The sequence below is a fragment of the Oreochromis niloticus genome, linkage group LG3 (assembly GCF_001858045.2).
Source record: "Oreochromis niloticus isolate F11D_XX linkage group LG3, O_niloticus_UMD_NMBU, whole genome shotgun sequence".
Classification (NCBI taxonomy): Eukaryota; Metazoa; Chordata; class Actinopteri; order Cichliformes; family Cichlidae; genus Oreochromis; species Oreochromis niloticus.
This window is the reverse complement of record NC_031967.2, coordinates 45,794,408-45,813,392: the sequence shown is the minus strand read 5'-3', so window position 1 is coordinate 45,813,392 and position 18,985 is coordinate 45,794,408. Positions and strand designations below refer to the sequence as shown.

The 18,985-nt window shown below is 41.2% G+C and overlaps 1 protein-coding gene across 1 annotated transcript; it reads right to left on the bottom strand.

The window, feature by feature from the left end:
- Positions 1–4,329: 4,329 nt before the first annotated feature.
- On the bottom strand, positions 4,330–8,746 carry LOC106096562 (low affinity immunoglobulin gamma Fc region receptor II-a-like). Its single transcript, XM_019354905.2, has 8 exons — positions 8,651–8,746; positions 8,533–8,574; positions 7,932–8,183; positions 7,485–7,745; positions 7,236–7,391; positions 6,553–6,621; positions 6,374–6,442; positions 4,330–4,424 (listed from the first exon to the last, which is right to left on the bottom strand). Exons 1-8 carry the CDS (start codon positions 8,679–8,681, stop codon positions 4,351–4,353), a joined length of 954 nt encoding a protein of 317 aa, XP_019210450.1. The 5' UTR covers positions 8,682–8,746; the 3' UTR covers positions 4,330–4,350.
- Positions 8,747–18,985: the final 10,239 nt, after the last annotated feature.

Here is an 18,985-nt window from a genome sequence, read left to right as displayed (position 1 = left end):
CAGCCTCAGATACTTATCAAATCACACAAAGCTCATATAAAAACAAACAGATGAACAACAATTTTGTAGTTCATTTCTGTCAAACTATGCTGTATGAAACGTTTCCAGCGGTTAGTATCATGGTTGCTAGGCAACCTGAGCAGCGTAAAGGAGGCTAGACCGTCTGATTTCACAAGCCTCGCACTTCCGGCCTTCTCGGTCTTCGGAGGACGCGGCCAACGTAGACCACGTAGGCCGGGTCCTCCGAAGGATGCAGCCCCTGAATTGGGACACAGCTATTGTCTGTGTTTTCCTCAGTTCAGTATGATCTCCATCATTCCTTCCTGTGTGTTCTGTCAGCCTGCCTGTTTAGTTATTTTGTATTCTGAGTTTTGTTAGTTTTTCTGCCGTGCAGTGTTAAAGCTGAGTTTGAGTTCATGTTTGCCTCCTGGAGTCTGCATTTTGGGTCCTCCGTTCCTGCCTGCCACACACAGACCATGACACTCTCCTGCACACATGTTTATGATTTATGAGTCCTGTGTAGAAAAACAACATGTGCCTGTAAGTAATTTAATTTATTAGTAATTTTAAGCCTCTTTTACCTGAAACCACCTATGTTCTATGTGACAGTTTTTAGTGTTTTTCAGCTTTATTTGATAGATACAATAAAGAGAAGACAGGAAAACAGGGGCAAGACATGCGGCAAAGGGCCATGGGTGCTGCTCTCAGCCATATGGTATGTGGTCACCCACTCATCGCACTGAGCAAAACCGGTGGCCATTCCATGTAACCGTTTTAAACAGAAACAAAAAACATAATTTATCCTGCTTGGCATATACTGTGATGTTTGTACTTGGGATATAGATGTGTGGCTGGGACTCCACACACTTTTTCCCAAACTTCTCTGATCACTGCTAGTTTGTCTTGATGATTGTTGACTACAGCCTGGTCTTATATAACACTTGTCAAAGATAATCACCTGTAACACCATTCAAAATTTCTGGAGTAACATGATGGCTTGAAGAATTGTCCAACCAGACTCCTGTTAGATTTGTTTCTGCATCTGTAAATACCACTTAAAATCAAAAAGACTTATGCTTTTATGTCTTTCTGGGCTACCTCACCTACCTAAATGCTTAAATGTTTTGTCAGGCCCATGCATAGTGGACTGCACAAAGCATATATGTAACTTCCCACAGTGGCTCATTAGAGGGAAGTACTGAGTCATCGATGACCCTTAAAGTTCATAAAATTAAGTATTAAATCAAAGGTTATGGTAGTTCATAAACAAAGGGTGCACTTTTTAATACCCCCACCCTGTACTGTGTGAGAAAAAAAAAAACTGACATGTTTAGTGCTTTGTTGTGCTATAGTTAATAAATACTTAACTATAGTAAGATAATTTTAAAGTCTAGTGTCAGTTCATGTGTCAGTTACTGTGGGTTGAACTAAATTTGAGTGTGCATTTCAGACAAACACCCTGCCGAATAGGCATCGTATCTAAAGAAATATCAGTGGTTTAATATGTCAATGGAAACATAAAAGCAATGTGCTGTTATATTCGTAGCTAACCACAGTGAATGTATTAAAAAAAAACAGAACCTGTGGTCATATGCATAGCATCTTCAGCTGTGTTAACAAACTGAGCAGGTAAGACAAAATGGTTTAACTGAAACTAATAGACGGAGACGGAGACCAATATAGAGGAGGTGTGTGTGGGTGGGAAGGTCTTCAATCTAGGCCAGATGCCCCACTTGCTCGCACACTTTGCAACTATGCAAAGGAACATCTTGATGCATGCTCAATCATCCAGGTAAGTAAATCTCCAAAGGTTGATTCTGTTCATCTGGACGTAGCGTTTTCAGCGGGAGAAACGTTTCATCACTCATCCAAGTGACTTCTTCAGTCTCAGCTGACTGCAGGTTTCCCCAACCTTACAAACAGTACATTTGCATAATGACTGAAACCAGCCCACTGAAGGAACAATGGGCTGGGAGGTCAGTTCCTTCATCAGAATTATGCAAATTCCATGACCATTGATCAACAATCACTGACCAAAACCCACTGATCAAAGAACACTGATCAATGGCCATGAGTACCATTCACAGAGAGTTGGGGAATGGCTGCAATCACAGCGTTGTAAGATGGCGAAAGATGAACCCTTAGGCCCCCTCCTCGATTCAGAGATGGTCTTTCCCTTTTCACATAAATGGCCTCCTTGACTCTGCGCTCAAGCCAGCGTTCTTCCCTGTCCAGGATGTGTACATCCTCATCATTGAAAGAGTGTCCACTGGCCTGTAGGTGTAAATAGACTGCAGAGTCCTGGCCTGATGAGGTTGCTCTTCTGTGTTGTGCCATCCGCTTCGCTAGAGGTTGTTTGGTTTCCCCGATGTATAAATCCTGGCAATCCTCCTGGCACTTAACAGCGTACACTATGTTACTCTGTTTGTGTCGGGGGACCCGATCCTTGGGGTGGACCAATTTTTGGCGCAGCGTGTTTTGGGGTTTGAAAGCCACAGAGACCCGGTGTTTGGAAAAAATGCGTCTCAACTGCTCCGATACTCCTGACACATATGGGATCACTACAGGTTTTCGCTTGGGCAGCGGTTGTCCTTCTCTCCTGGATCAGCTGGAGCTTTCTTTAGGTGCCTTCCCAGCTTTGACAAAAGTCCAGTTGGGATAAATGTCCCCCATTACTGATGGAAATCTCACAGTCTAAGAAGGCTAACCTGCCACTTTTCATATCCTCCCTGGTGAACTTGATGTGTCGGTCCACAGAGTTAATGTGATCTGTGAAATGTAGTACGTCCTGAGATTTGATTTTCACCCAGGTGTCATCCACATATCTGAACCAATGGCTTGGTGGTGTTCCAGGGTAGGATAGCAAAGCCCTATTTTCCACTTCTTCCATGTACAAATTGGCCACAGTGGGTGAAACTGGGGAACCCACGGCACACCCATGTTTCTGCCTGTAGAACTGACCCTTGTATGTGAAGTAGCTGGAATGAAGACACAGTTCCAAAAGCAAACGCACTTGGTCGATGCTGAGAGTGGTCCTGTCGCTGAAGTTGGAGTCATCCTGTAATCTCGTACGAACTACCTCCAACGCTTCTGTGACTGGGATCCAAGTGAAGAGAAATATAACATCGTACGAGACCATGGTTTCATCTGCCTCCATAATGACATCTCTCACCTTCTCAACAAAATCCAAGGTGTTCTGGATGTCGAGGAGGGGGCCTAAGGGTACATCTTTCGCCATCTTACAATGCTGTGATTGCAGCCATTCCCCAACTCTCTGTGAATGGTTCTCATGGCCATTGATCAGTGTTCATTGACCAGTGGGCTTTGATCAATGATCAGTGGGCTTTGATCAATGGCCTTTGATCTGTGGTTGTTGATCAATGGTCATGAGAATTTTCATATTAATGATCAAGGAACTGACCTCCCAGCCCATTGTTCCTTCAGTGGTGCTAGTTTCAGTCATTATGTAAATGTACCATTTATAAGATTTGGGGAAACCTGCAGTCAGCTGAGACTGAAGAAGTCATTTGGTTGAGTGACGAAACGTTTCTCCCACAAAACGCTATGTCCAGATGAACAGAATCAACCTTTGGAGATATGCAAGGGAAAAAAGCATTTTCAAAGGTATAAAGTCTGTATGTGTGTGTAACAATAGACAGAAGGTATTCTTTACCACTGAAACATAGATTGATAAGAGATCTTTTTTGAAAGAAGACATTGTTTGAACTTGAGGAAATGATAATAAAACACTATTTACTGGAACTAAAATATCTTTGGTTCTCCAAGTGGTTTCTGTGCATTTTGTACTTACTGAAATTTTGGTCTTTGAGGGTTCAATAGGAATAAATTGTCAGTTCATTTCGGTCCACTCCCAGCACCACCCTGTGACTTCAGTATTCAATAAAACCTCAGACTATAATTACTGCTATCAAAACAAAACAAAAACAGTAATTTCTTTCTTTCTTGTTATTTTTTCCCTTATTATTGTTGATTTTAAACATTACAATGACTGAAGAAAGAGATACAGAAAAGCTGTCATTCTTAAAAAGTACATAGGAACATAATATCAATTTCATAAATACATTAAAAAAAAAACCCTTAATGTGCCATTTAGGAAAGTGTTATCTTTATGAGATAAGTTTTGAGGCTAATTGTATTTCATTTCATTTTTCTATAAAGCTTGAAACAACAATAACAATCATCATTTTGTCTTTTATTTTTCTATTTTTCATTTTCTCCTTTGCTTTTAGCAAATTACTCTAAGCACTATCCTGTGATTTCAGGGCATGATGTTAACCAACCTCATGCAATGGTTTAATAGGAGTCCAACAACTACACTATGTATGAGGCTCACTTGACTGAAGAATAGATGACAGTTCCCTCTTGACAGCATGGATTCATGTCTGCTCTGGACAGTTTTGTTTCTGTGTTGGAAACAAAGGTATCTGTTAATATGTCAAGAAACACCTTTTTTTTCTTGATGCATGTTAGAGCGTCCAAACAAAGAAATCCCAGAAACTTGATTTGGTCAGATGAACAGAGCACACTAAACTTACTGGGAACTTCTTTTTTAATTTTTCTTTTTTACATATATATATATATATATATATATATATATATATATATATATATATATATATATATATCTATTCAGGGCTCGCAAAATTTCAAAATCCCTGTTAGCCCTTCGGGCAGGGACTCTTCAGTTTTTGGTAGCCCAAAATAAATTTAAGTAGCCCGGATAAAAAAGAGAGCAATTTTTGGATTGTTTTCTTTCCTCTTTTGTTTCCGTTACAGTATTATACATTAAAGTATAATATTGTAACGGAGACAAAACATTAATCAAAAAATTGTTGAAACACAAATTACAACATTGTATAAAAATTACAATCATCAACTCAAATACTTGGATCTAATTGAACAGAAATTTCTATGAACTTGTAAGAACTGTGTAGAACATGTATCAGTCTGTGTCAAATCCTGAATTTGAAATTTCCACTGATGTCACGGATAAGAGATAAGTGGAACCAAGATCGAGGCCATTTGCTTTTTGAAGTTTGCAAAGACTGCTAAATTTTGCCAATGGCAGTTCACTCTTTGCAACATGGTACGCTGTTCTAAACAGATTTTTCAGGTTTATTCTTAGTATGTTCTTTGCAATTGGTGTTTGTTCTGGGAAAGATATTGCCGACTGAGCAATAATGTTAAAGCTTGCATTTCTCATGGGTTCTACTGGGGGTCTTTCTTAAAATTACTGGTCCCAGTAACAAAGGCGCTTGTCGACTCAAAAATCGAGGGAAAACCAACAACACACCCGGCAGAACATTATGTTATTTACAGGGGTGCACATAAGTGGTCCGCAGGTGAGCATTCGCTGTCAAAATAAAAGACGCGCACCAGATAAGAAGTTGCAACGCGCGTTTGCGTCCATATAAAAGGCACTGTTTTTGTCCGCTAGAGCGGGATTTTCACGGCACATTCTGCACCACATCTCTGTGCGTTCATCATTTGTTTGAAGCCAGCTCACCTCCTGCAACCACTTTTCCGAGAATACGCGCTTCTTTTGTGGTTCGGACTCCTTCTGACATTTCTTTGGAGGTGGAGGAACACCAAAGTAATTGCTTAAAGGAGCTTCTTCGACATCTTTAAGAGTTCTAAACAAATGTCTTTCCTCCTACCGAAAATCTTATGTACGCAAACGCTCGTTGCAACTTCTTATCTTGTGCGCATTTTTTATTTTGACAGCGAATGCGCACCTGCGGACCACTTATGTGCACCCCTGGTTATTTAGCTCGTCATATTCCAGCCACAGAAATTCTTTTGTCCATGAAACCACAAAGCTGCACTTTCTTTTTGCCTCATAGTCTGATTTGTCATAGCTTTTCCGTTTTGTGGTAGACTTTTCTTTGGCTGTCACTTCTTCACCCTGACTTGTCTTATTTGGCTCAGCAGAACTAAAATATATATCCTGCGGCTTTTACACACGCACTCACATAACACTCAGCGATTCTCTGCGCAATCAACCTCTCACATGTTTAAGCTTGCTGTGGGAGATTTCACTTGTCACATTTCAATAGTAAGCTAATGAGTGATAAGACGATAAGTGATAAGTTCGCGCAATCGCAAAGTGAAAGCAAAAAACAAGCGCAAATTCAAACGCGATTTCAATATGTCACATATTGACAGTGGCTCACCGATGCCAATGACATAATTACCCAGCTACATTTCCGAAAGAATGCAAAAGCATTGACATATATTTTTCCTTCCTATGATAGCCCGACGGGCAGGGCTGAGATAGATTTTGGTAGCCCGACTGGAAAAATCGCTAGTCCCGGGACATCGGGTATGTGTGTGTGTATGTGTGTGTGTTTACCTTTTTTCTTCCAGTGATTTTTAATAGTGACATACAGGACATCATCTGGATGATCTGAATTGTCTCCATCTAACAAAAAAACATTAAGATAAAACCTGAAGACTAAAATGCTAATTTACATACTGTTTTAATTGTTTAACGTCCTTATAAAAATATAAAAGACTAAATAAAATATTTACTTTTCTGCTTCCTTTCTTTTCTGCCCACAGCATATTTCGCTTGATGTAGGTCAGTGGTGTCTTGTCGCACTGAAATGTAAAGGGAAAAAAAAATGTGTGGAGGACTCATATTTGGCACAAAACAATACCTTAACATTCATGCTATGCACACAATGCAAATCATGGTTACAATAGTTAGTATAGTATATGATTATTATATTGAAATCTCATCATTTCTAACTGCATGTTTGAAATACATGACTTTTTAGTGTAGTAAAGAGGATAAGTGAATATTTATGTAATGATATATAATAATCAAAATTGACAGCTAATACATTTGAAGAAAACAACCTGTTAAGGTTGTTTTGATCTAGTAGAGTGAGTCAAAATATTTGCTTTTCTGCTACTGCAGCGCCAGGGAGCTCCAGGCCTCGAGAGCTGGTGTCCTGAAGGTTTTAGATGTGTGCTTGTGTGTGATCCAGCACAGCTGATTCAAATGGCTAAATTACCTCCTCAACATGTCTTGAAGTTCTCCAGAGGCTGGTAATGAACTAATCGTTTGATTCAGGTGTGTTGACCCAAGGTTATATCTAAACCCTGCAGGACACCGGCCCTCGAGGCCTGGAGTTTCCCACCCCTGTGCTACTGTAACAGCAAAATGAAATTAATTTACAATCTGTTTCTGGGAGACAACTTTTCTGTACCTTTGTGCTTCCTATGTAGAACCAGGACTATTACCACCAACAACAGAGCCACCAATAAAGCACAGATGACAATCCAAAGCAGAATGTGGTTTTTAGGGAATTCATCATGTGAAATTTTAGGGACTTCTTGTGAAAGATCAGTCTCATTGTAAGGTGCTGGAAAGAACATGCAAATGTTAAAGTAAAGCTGAAAAGAAAAAAGACAAATGACACAAAATAGGGATATATTTTAAAAAAAATCTAAATCACCTGGATGATGTTGTTTTATAACAGTTAACCAGCTCTCTGGTGATTCTCCTGCTCCAGATATGCTGCACTTGTAGAGTCCTTCATCAGACTTGGAGACATTTTTGATGTTCATGCTGCTTTGATTCCAGGTCCCGAGAGAGACGCCATCTTTGTAGAAGTCAGTTATGTGTTCTGACTGAGTTTCCTTGTTTTTACAGTTAAGGTTCACCTCATTTCCCTCCTTCACAGGGTGGGTCGGGGTTTCCAAGATTACAGAACCAGCTGAGAAGTGTGATGAAAAAATATTTTATGAATTACTTCATAATTATTATTTTTAATTATTACATCTCACTATGCTAATAAAAAATGTGACTTCTGTTTTTTTGTGTTATTATAAAGTATGCTTACTATGGATATATATATATATATATACATATATATATATATATATGTATTTACTCAACATACCAGTAATAGTGATGTTCAGGGCCTCACTTTTTATTCCATCTTCAGTTTCACACCAGTATTCTCCACTGTGACTTTCAAAACTGGGATAAATTGTGCAGGGTGATGTTGATGTGTGGGAAGCATTCGCTATTTTATGGGATTTCCACTTCACGCTCCATTCAGTGATGTTGTTATCTACCTTGCAATGTACAGAGACAGACTCATATTCAAAGAACTGAAGTCTGTTTGGAACAATGCGAGGAAAAACTGCACCTGAGACAAATATGTGAAGAAAGAAGGCAATCAAATAAATTATCTCATCTTAATACAAGAAAATAAACATTTTTTTCAAAATCAATAACTATTACAAAACAAAAAAGTGCTAAATTTGCTATATTGTCAACCAGTGAAGGTTTATACTGGCAGGATCTGGATCTGTTGAAATAAATTCAAATCATTATAATTTTCAGAGCCTCAAACACTTTCGAAGGAAGTTTGTTTTAAATTCACTTCACAACATGTTGTCATTTTAAATTATTCTCAGTATTACAGGATTGTTAGCAATCTAAACATTCCTGTTTATATTAGTAACAATATACTGTATATATTTCTTCTAACTCACCAGCAAAGGTGCAGCCAGCTTGTATGAACACAAAGACCAAAACTGAAGAGACAAATGAAATTCTGTGCATCAAACGTATGTGACAACTGTATGCTTGATTGGTGGAATCAATACTTACAAAGTTGAATGCTGAGAGTTGTAATCTCCATGATGTCTTGCTGCTGACTGCGAGAGCATCAGACTGAAATACGACAGAAAAAAATGTAGGTTGGTACTTCCTGTTCCTGTTTATTTTTTTCTGATGTTGATGATTCAAATTGTACCAAGAAGTATCTCTAAGACACATAACTGCTATGACAAAAAAGATGTGATCCTGGCTCAAGCTATTCGCAGCAGTGACTGTTTGGGGGAAGAAAAAGTATTAATTTATTCATCAAATTGCAGCTACAGCACTTCAAAACAAAGATACTTGGGCTGGTAGGAAACAACAGCTTTCATAGTCAATTTAACCTGATATAAAATGAATAAACTTGAGATAAAAAATGTCCAGTAATTCACCCTACTTTATTTTTTATGTGAACATTTAAACGCAGTTCCACTCTGCCCTCTGATGTCAGTCACTTCAGTAAGGTGACTTGCTGAAGATCAAACAGAAGGTGACCTTAAATTTACATGGATGGTCTGAATTTCGAAACTGCAGATTAAAGTTTGGACAGGCTCACCAAAATGTCTAGAAGAATTTAAATCTGGAAAAATGTCTGAGTCTTGATATGATTTGATTTGATTCAAAATTTGGCATAAACTTAGAAGGAAAAATCGATCCTGGCTTAGAGTTGGCAGTGGTGGTGCAATGGTGTGGGGGATATTTCTTAGCACACTTTTGCCTCTCTAGTTTCAGTTTAGCATTTAAATGTATCAGACTACATGACTGTTGTTGCTGTTTGAAAATCCCCTTTTCACCAAAATGTACCATCTTCTTGATGGCTGCTTTGTAAGATTCACATCAAGAATGTGCAGATGACAAATTTGCAACAACCAGAGCTAGACGGTCATAGTTATAGATGTAGCAATATCAAGTGATAGCAACATCAGGAAGAAAGAACTGAGAAGTTAGAGAAATTCCAAGGGCTCTGCTCAGGTGTCACTGTGGATGATGACAACATCCAAATATGCAATGGACACAGCACCCAGTCCATGAGGCACTCTCTAAACAAGTCAAACGGAAGTGTGACAAATTGGTACAAGCAATAGAGAGTAGAGAAGCATGTCTTTTGCTTGGATGTTTTTTGACTTGGACTTTACCTTGGACTTGCAGACAAGGAAATCTCCCAGTACCCCTTGGTTAAATCCAGTGTTGTGAAAAAACAAGTAGTGCCTGATTGGTCTCGGAACTTGTCCACCTGGTGTGTGGGAATAGCATCAAGTTGTGACAATTTGTTCACCTTGCAGTGCTCAACACAGAATTGTATAGAGCCATCTTCCTTCACCACAAGAACTATGGGCCTACACCATGCACTGTGTGACTATAATAATGACAAAATCGGCCTTTCCATAAAATATTGATATAGATATATGTTTGCAGCAAATGTTCTTCTGTGCTTTCTGCATGTCTTGCTTTAGATGTCTTCACGACATTGGTCTTGATAGACTTCTCCATTAAACTCAGCATATTTTTGAGATCACTGCACATAAATGGCAGCGTGGATTTGTCAGTCTGGTGTAACTTTAAAAATAGCGTGATTTCCCTGGCTGCCATTACAAAGAAGTTGACCGTTCCTGGGAGGAGTTCATCTTTCAGAATCTTCTGAAGCCATTTTAAAAACTTTGTAATTGGCTCTGTTACAGTTTTAGTTTTTGCAGCTGTCATGTACATTTTCAGATTGGGTAAAATCTGAATGGCGCACTCAGCCACCTCCATATTTTCCGGCAATTGATGATTACAAAAATCAAAAAGAGAAGATGTGGAACCAGTGACTTCTGTCTCGTCTTCCCTATAAGCTGGAACATCCTTAAAAAGCTATAAAGGCTTGACTGAGCATTTCACAGCTCCCAGTCTGTGGATGCACACCCTGATCTGAAGGCATCATGCATTATATGTAAACAACAACTTCTGAAATTTTACTTTTTTTGTTTGTTCATTAATTTTATGCTGGGCTTTTGAGAATGTCTTCCAAATTCTCATTTGGACCATCCACAGCTACATCAGATTGTGGAAGCCTGTATCAGAATACACCTTTTTAATCTTCTCATACATTGCAGTGTGACGAAAAATGATGTCAGGTACCACAGGTTTACTGTTTATCATTCCAGAATGTGAATGTCAAGCTGACATTTGTTCATTTTCCTTTGGAGACTTTCATCAAATAGAAGTACATATGCAGACTCTTTCTTGGCTTTAGCTTTCATTGAGGAGAAATGAGGAGCAATCCCAAACTTAGTGAGGTATTCCACTTTTCTCTCCCCACCAGTAAATTGCTTTGCTATGTCACTGTCAGGGAACATGCTTCTGAAAATGTCCCCTATTATTCTCACAAAATTTGTAGGAATACTGGCTGGTTACAACGTTTGTTGTTTAGCATATTTCTGCTTTTAGAGTTTCATTTGATGTAAGAAATGATGTTGTAGTGCTTGTGGTCGTGGTGGTAAGCACATGTGGATTAGATCAGCGGTCCCCAACCTTTTTTGCCTCATGGACCGGTTTATGCCCGACAATATTTTCACGGATCGGCCTTTAAGGTGTCGCGGATAAATACAACAAAATAAAACCAGTACCGGTACCGAAAAAAAGAAGATTTATTCATAACACACATGAAAAGACCCAGGAAAACCGAGTTAACGATAAAAACGATAAAAACGATAACAAAATAACGCTGAAAACCGATAAAAACCCTGAAAACCATACATTTCACACCTGAGCCTCAACTCTCGCGGCCCGGTACCAAACGACTCACGGACCGGTACCGGTCCGAGGCCCGGGGGTTGGGGACCTCTGGATTAGATGACTGTGAAGAGTAGAGGGCCAACCCATGCTGCTACCACAATGCCTGGCTCCTTCCACTGCACTGTCACTCTCTACACTGCTGGATCTTCAAGTGGATGTAGCTTTAATGTTTGGGGGGCTGCTTGTCAGCTAGAGGTGTGAGAGGCTGCGGAAGCCTGTCCATCTTATCTTTTGCCAGAAAGAAAAACATTTTAGTGCTCAAAAAATGTTATTCCCCTGAGTAACACACTACTAAACATACTATTACTAAAATAGACCTAAAATATGTTTGTTTTGTTTTTCAAAGTCAAATTCAAATTTAGATTTTGAAATTTACAGTAAATAATAATAATAATATTAATAATGATTGCAATTAAAAAAGGTCTACCATATGTAAAGAATAATTTGAGAATTTTACCTAGGAAGTAAAGACTAAACTAAGAGTTAAAGGTAAATTATAAAGATAAAAAATAGAATGTGCAAATAAACAGAATGCATGTGGTGCAGTGATGTATGAGAGTCCAGTCCTACACCTGCTTCAGGGCCCAAATAGCCTGGGGAAGAAACTCCTCCTCATTCTCTCTGTTCTGGTCTTAAGGGAGCGGACATCAACAGTGAGAAGAGTCCATTGTTTGGATCGGAGAGGTCCATCATAATCCTACTGGCTTTGGTCTTGCGCCGCTTGGTGAAAACAGACAGCAGGTCAGGAAGATCAGAGCGAATGATGCTCTGTCTACATCCTGCTTGCTGCTGTTCCCAAAACAGGTGCAGATGTTTCCTGCCAGGATGCTCTTGATGGTGCAGGAGTAGAAGTTCTTAAGCACTCTCAGTGGCAGATGGAAGTCTCTATGTCTTCTGAGGAAGAAGAGATGCTGGCGGGCTTTATGACCACGGTGTTGATCACGTGACCATGACGGGTCCTAAGTGTCGTCAGCAAACTTGACAATGGAGGTGGTATCAGATGTGGCTATACAGTTGTAAGTGTAAAGTGAGTACAGCAAGGGGCTTAAAACACAGCCCTGAGGCACTCCAGTCCTGAGTGAGATGGAGGGGGAGACATGTTTTCCCACCCTGACTAATTGGGGTCTGTCTGTGAGAAAGATGAGGATCCACTGACACAGAGTTGAGCTGAGTCCTAGATCCTTCAACTTGGTGAAAAGCTTAGAGAAAATTATTGTGTTGAATGCTGAACTGTAGTCCATGAACAGCATCCTAAGATAATTCCCTCTGCCAGTGTCCAGGTGAGATATGGCATTGTCTGTGGAACGATTAGTCCAGTATGCAAACTGAAGTGGGTCAATGGTGGCAGGAAGTGAAGAAGTGGGGTTTTTTGGACATTGAGAGTGTATATATGTATCAAAGTAAGAACACTAGGGGGCAACACAGAGTCATAAATAGTCATTGGTCCTGGGTCATTTGATTCAGTGTTTCTATGTTTCTGAACTTATTAGTTTTTTTTTTTTAATATTCTATGTTGATTCATGGTTTAATATGTACTTCATGTATTCTGACATGAATTTGGTCTTGTCTTCAGTTTACAATGTATGATCTGCATTTCCTGCAGATGTCAACAACCTGGGGCTTGAAAATTTAAAGAAACAATTTTTTGAAATGGCTTATTATCCAATGATCAAACTTAAATCTAGATGCAGATGTTTGCAAATTGTGGTCGCCGTACTTCAACATCAAGCTACTGCTACAGCAGAGGGTTTGAGCATAAGGGGAGTAATGATTTTTCAAGTGGCAGGTACAAATATTGTCGAATACATAAGAACACAAAACCAGTGATGCAGTGAAAAAAAAGGAAACTAAAACTCAAAAGCAGTCTAAGGGAGTCATTTTTGTACTGTACCTGCAACAATGGGTTTTATAAAAAAACAAACAAAAAAACAAGGGCATACTGTGTTGTGTGACTTTATCAGTAAGTACTTTCTCATTACTGGCTAGCTGCAGTGAAATGGGAAAATCTATCCATGAGCTATAATGCTAGAATTTGTAGAGCATTTCATAAATGATTGTGTTATTCAGGTGAACCAGTGGTTCATGTGACTGAAAAGCTAGAGTAAGACACTCCTCCTGATTTTGCACCATAGTTGGGCGTACTGAGCAGTGCAATCAGCTGAGAGACCACAAGTTTGCAAGGTCCAGTCAGTACGATATTATGTATTTTTCCCGAGGATATCCAGTTTACAACATAACTGGATATCCATAAATGCTCAGCTTACTTCACTGAAGTAAGCTGGATGCAAGATGGCGCCGCGGATGGCAGCCTCGGTACTGCGTTCTCTCGCGCTTTTCTTGTTTTTGTTTATTTTCTGCGCTTTTGGTCACTCAGACCACATCACTTTCTTCAGAGATCAACTGCTAAACATCAGGCAGTCGTCTCAAAATAGTTCTCAACCATTTTTCATAAACCCGGAAAGTTTTTCAGAGATTTTAGTCGGAGGCACAGCGGCTCTCTGTGGCTCCCGGAGGAGATGCAGACAGGGGACTCGCGCTGGTGCGCTAGTAAAACTACGTCGGCGAGGATTCTGCGTAGCACTCCCCTCCATTCACTTCGCGAATCCCCGCTCTTTTCCAAACAAAGTCGACGAATTACTGCTTTTAAACCGGACTAACAACAACTTTGCACGCTCTGCTGCCCTCTGCTTCACTGAAACCTGGCTCAGTGAGCAAATCCCAGACGCTGTCTTAAATCTGCCGGGCTTTCAACTTCACTGGGCGGACAGCGGAATGGAGCTTTCAGGGAAAACAAAGGGTGGCGGAGTCTGCTTCTACATTAACGAAGGTTGGTGTAGTGATGTCACAGTGTTACAGAAATACTGCAGCCCAAACCTGGAAAGGTTTTTTCATCAACTGCAAACCATTTTATTCACCGCGGGAGTTTTCTTCCTTCATGCTGGTCGGTGTTTACATCCCTCCTCAGGCTAAAACGAACAACGCACTGTGCGAGCTGGCTGACCAGATTACCACCTTGGAAAGGAAATTCCCGGATTCCTTTACAATTGTCCTTGGGGATTCTAACAGAGCAAACGTAAACCACGAACTTCCTAAATACAGACAGCACATAGACTGCCCCACCAGGGACAACATCACACTGGATCACTGTTACACCACTTTAAAAGATGCCTATCGCTCTGTGCCCCGGGCAGCTTTGGGACATTCTGATCACTGCCTGGTCCATCTTATTCCAGTTTATAGGCAACAACTCAAACGTGCCAAGCCTGTAGTCAAAACTGTGAAGAAGTGGACTAACGCAGCAAAGCAGGAACTGCAGGACTGTTTTGACTGCACTGATTGGACTGTTTTTGAAGCTGCATCTGATAACCTGGATGAGCTGACGGACACTGTGACATCATACATCAGTTTTTGTGAAGATGTGTGTGTGCCAACCAAGACCTTTTTCACATACAACAACAATAAACCATGGTTCACTCCTAAACTTCAACATCTTCATAAGGCCAAGGAGGACGCCTACAGAAGTGGTGACAGGGCCCTGTACAAGCAAGCCAGGGACACACTGACCAAGGAGATCAAAGCAGCTAAAAGGATCTACTCCCAGAAGTAAGGGCCTGCGGGAAATCACCAGCTACAGACGCCCCCCACCCCCTGTTGAAGCAAACAAAGACCTGGCCAATGAGTTAAACACTTTCTACTGCAGGTTTGAGATGGACAGACTCTCACCCCTCACCCTCCCCTCCCCAGAGACATTGTTTCAGACATTGACCCCCAACACACCTCTCACACCTCCCCCCTCCCACCATCACCCTCCCCAATCCAGACTCAACAACCACCACCACCACCACCACCCTCCCCAATCCAGACTCAACGACTACCATCACCCTCCCCAATCCAGACTCAACGACCACCATCACCCTCCCCAATCCTGACTCAACCACCTTCATCACACCTCTCACCCCCCTTTCCTCCTCCCTGAAACTCAGAATACGCACTCAGGATGTGAGCCGACTGTTTCAGAAACAGAAGCCCAGGAAAGCCCCTGGACCAGACGGTGTTTCACCCTCCTGCCTCAAAACCTGTGCTGAACAGCTGGCTCCCATCTTTACCCACATCTTCAACAGATCCCTGGAGCTGTGTGAAGTTCCCTCCTGCTTCAAACGCTCCACCATCATCCCGGTCCCCAAGAAATCCACCATTACAGGACTGAATGACTACAGACCTGTCGCCTTGACATCTGTGGTCATGAAATCCTTTGAACGACTGGTGTTAGCCCATCTGAAGGACATTACAGGCCACCAGTTGGACCCCCTGCAGTTCGCCTACCGGGCAAACAGGTCGGTGGATGATGCAGTGAACATGGGGCTGCATTACACCCTGCAACACCTTGACTGCCCAGGAACTTATGCCAGGATCCTGCTTGTAGCCTTTAGTTCGGCTTTTAACACCATCGTGCCTGAACTTCTCTCCTCCAAACTCTCCCAGCTCAGCGTGTCACCAGCTACCTGTCAGTGGATCACCAGCTTCCTGACAGACAGGAAGCAGCAAGTGAGGCTGGGGGAGATCACCTCTGAAACTCGGTCCCTCAGTACTGGTGCCCCTCAAGGATGTGTCCTCTCACCACTATTGTTCTCCCTCTACACTAATGACTGCACCTCCAAGAACTCGGCTGTTAAACTCCTAAAGTTTGCAGATGACACCACCGTCATTGGCCTCATTCAGGATGGTGATGAGTCTGCATACCGGCAGGAAGTTGAGCGGCTGGTACTCTGGTGCAGTCAGCACAATCTGGAGCTGAACACGCTTAAGACCGTAGAGATGACAGTGGACTTCAGGAGACATCCCTCAACTCTGCTCCCCCTCACCATATCAGGCAGCCCGGTGTCTACTGTGAAGATCTTCAAGTTCCTGGGTACCACCATCTCCTAGGACCTGAAGTGGGAGATCAACATCAACTCCATCCTCAAAAAGACCCAGCAGAGGATGTACTTCCTGAGACAACTGGGGAAGTACAGTCTTCCACAGGAGCTGCTGATCCAGTTCTACACTGCAGTCATTGAGTCTGTCCTGTGCTCCTCCAACACAGTCTGGTATGGAGCAGCCACTAAACAGGACAGGTGCAGACTGCAGCGGACTATACGGGCAGCAGAAAAGATCATTGGCGCCCCCCTGCCCTCCATCCAGGACCTCTACCTCTCAAGAACCAGGAAACGGGCAGGGAAAATCATCACAGACCCCTCACACCCTGAATACAGACTTTTTGACCTGCTGCCCTCTGGCAGACGGTATAGATGCCTGCAGACCAGGACCACCCGACATAGGAACAGTTTCTTTCCCCTCGCCATCTCCCTCCTAAACAGCTGAACTGTCACACTGCTCCCACTGCCAGACTGCAACTGCACCTTATTTATTTATGGTTGGTTTCCACAGCTTTGTGTATGTTTGTGTACGCATGTGTACATGTATATATTCACACGTGTGTGTGTGTGTGTGTGTGTGTGAGTGGGTGTATTGTGTTGCTTACATTGTGGAGATTTATTTACACTGCTGTGCTTGAGAGTCAACATCTACCGGAACCAAATTCCTTGTATGTGTGTGTGCATATACATGGCCAATAAACGCGATTCTGATTCTGATAACAGGTTACTAACTGAGCATCACATGACAAACATAACAATGTTTGTTACTGAAGCACAATTGAAACACACCTACAATATTAATCACACTGAGTAAATCTGAAATTCGTGTTACTCGGGTCATGTTCAGTTAGGAAAGAAACTCACACAAGCTCATGTGCTGCATCTCTGGAAGGGGAAGGAGGGGAAGAACACTGTGCCATTTCAGTTTCATTTTCATTCTAAATGGTTAAAATATAAATGCTTAACTGAACTATCATAAAAGAGATGGAAAGTTTTAGTGTCAGTTCATGTTTCAGTTAACTTGAGTTGAACTTAATTTGAGCGTGTGGTTTTCAGAAATACACAGTGCTGCATTAGTGAGGGTGTGTTTTTAATAGATGTCAGTGGTTAAATATGTTAATGGGAACATAAAGCAGCAGTGTGCTGTCATGTTGGTTGCTAACCACAGTGAATGTATTTAAAAAGACGAAGCATCTGTGTTTATTTGAACAGCATCTTCAGACGTGGTGACAGACCGAGCAGGTAACACAAGGTGGTTTAACTGGCACCAACAATGTGACTAAGACAGAGACCAATATAGAGACAGTGGGTGGCAGATCTGGTGAATGTATGTTTGTATGTGTAATAATAGGCAGAATCTGCTCTTTGCCACTGAAACGTACATTCATTATGGTAGTTTTAGATAGAAGAACTAAATGTTTTAGCCTGAGGAAATGAGAGTACAACTTTATTTGTGTTAGAACTTGAATATCCTTGGCTCTGTACTTTCTGTATTTCCTGAGATTATGGTCCACGGGAATTAATCTTCAGCAAATTTCATTTCAGTCAACTCCAAACACCTTTCTGTGACTTCAGTGTTGTCCAACAAGATCAAACACTGACTTCTAAAGAAAATAGTTCTTTATTTACTTATTTTTCCTTTATTATTATAGTTTTATAAATTACAGTGATTTCAGAAAAAAAACAGAAAAGCTGATAGTTTAAAAAGTACAAAACCAGACAATATGAATTTTAAAATGCATAGAGAATAATGTAAATGTGCCATTTTACAGAAAAAAATTGAAAGAAAAAAAAATACAAATAGAGAAGAAAGCTATATTTACAGGATAATAACTGTTTAATAGTCCAGCAAATAAAAAATGTATGGGCCTCAGTCAGTCAGTCAGTAGGTTAATTGATGTTTCTGAATTCCCCACAGGTGTCGATGTGAGTGCAAATGGTTTTCTGACTCTATATGTTAACTCTGCGACAGACTGGCAACCTGTCCAGGGTGTTCCCCACCTCCCAGTGTCATAGGCTCCAGTCCCCGTGACCCTATAATGGATAAGCCAACACGTTCTCACTCCCACAGTGTAACATTTTACGCTAGGTGACAAATCGTCAACATATTACGTTTTCGGCTACCCAACACGTTCCTAAATGACGACCTCGGAAAAATGAGGAAATATGAGAACCGTCTGGACTCAGTCTACACATGTTCCCTCTTTTTCTTCAAATCGCTTAGAAACACGCTATTTCATGTCATTAAAGTCCTGGTTAAGGTCAGGAATAAGGTTATGCTTAGGGCTAGGGATAAGGTTAGGTTTAGGGCTGGAATACAGGGCTGGAACGTCTATTACCGCGGGAGCGTCATTCCACTGGATTTCAGCCATAACCTGGCGCATACCATAAGAACGCTGAAGGTCTCCTTTCGCGTTCCTCAGGAACGCCGCGGGACGTGACAAAACATCGGCATGGATAGGATGGATGGATGAGCCTCAATTCACTGAAGAATATATCACAGTCTCGATGTGTTCTCCAGACACTTTCAGTTCTGTGTTGGAAACAAATATATCAAATTAAAAATCTATTTTTTCTCCATAAATTTAGATATTTATAGAGTATGTATACACACACAACATAGTAGTTGTGGTTGCTCACAATGACAATTCAATTG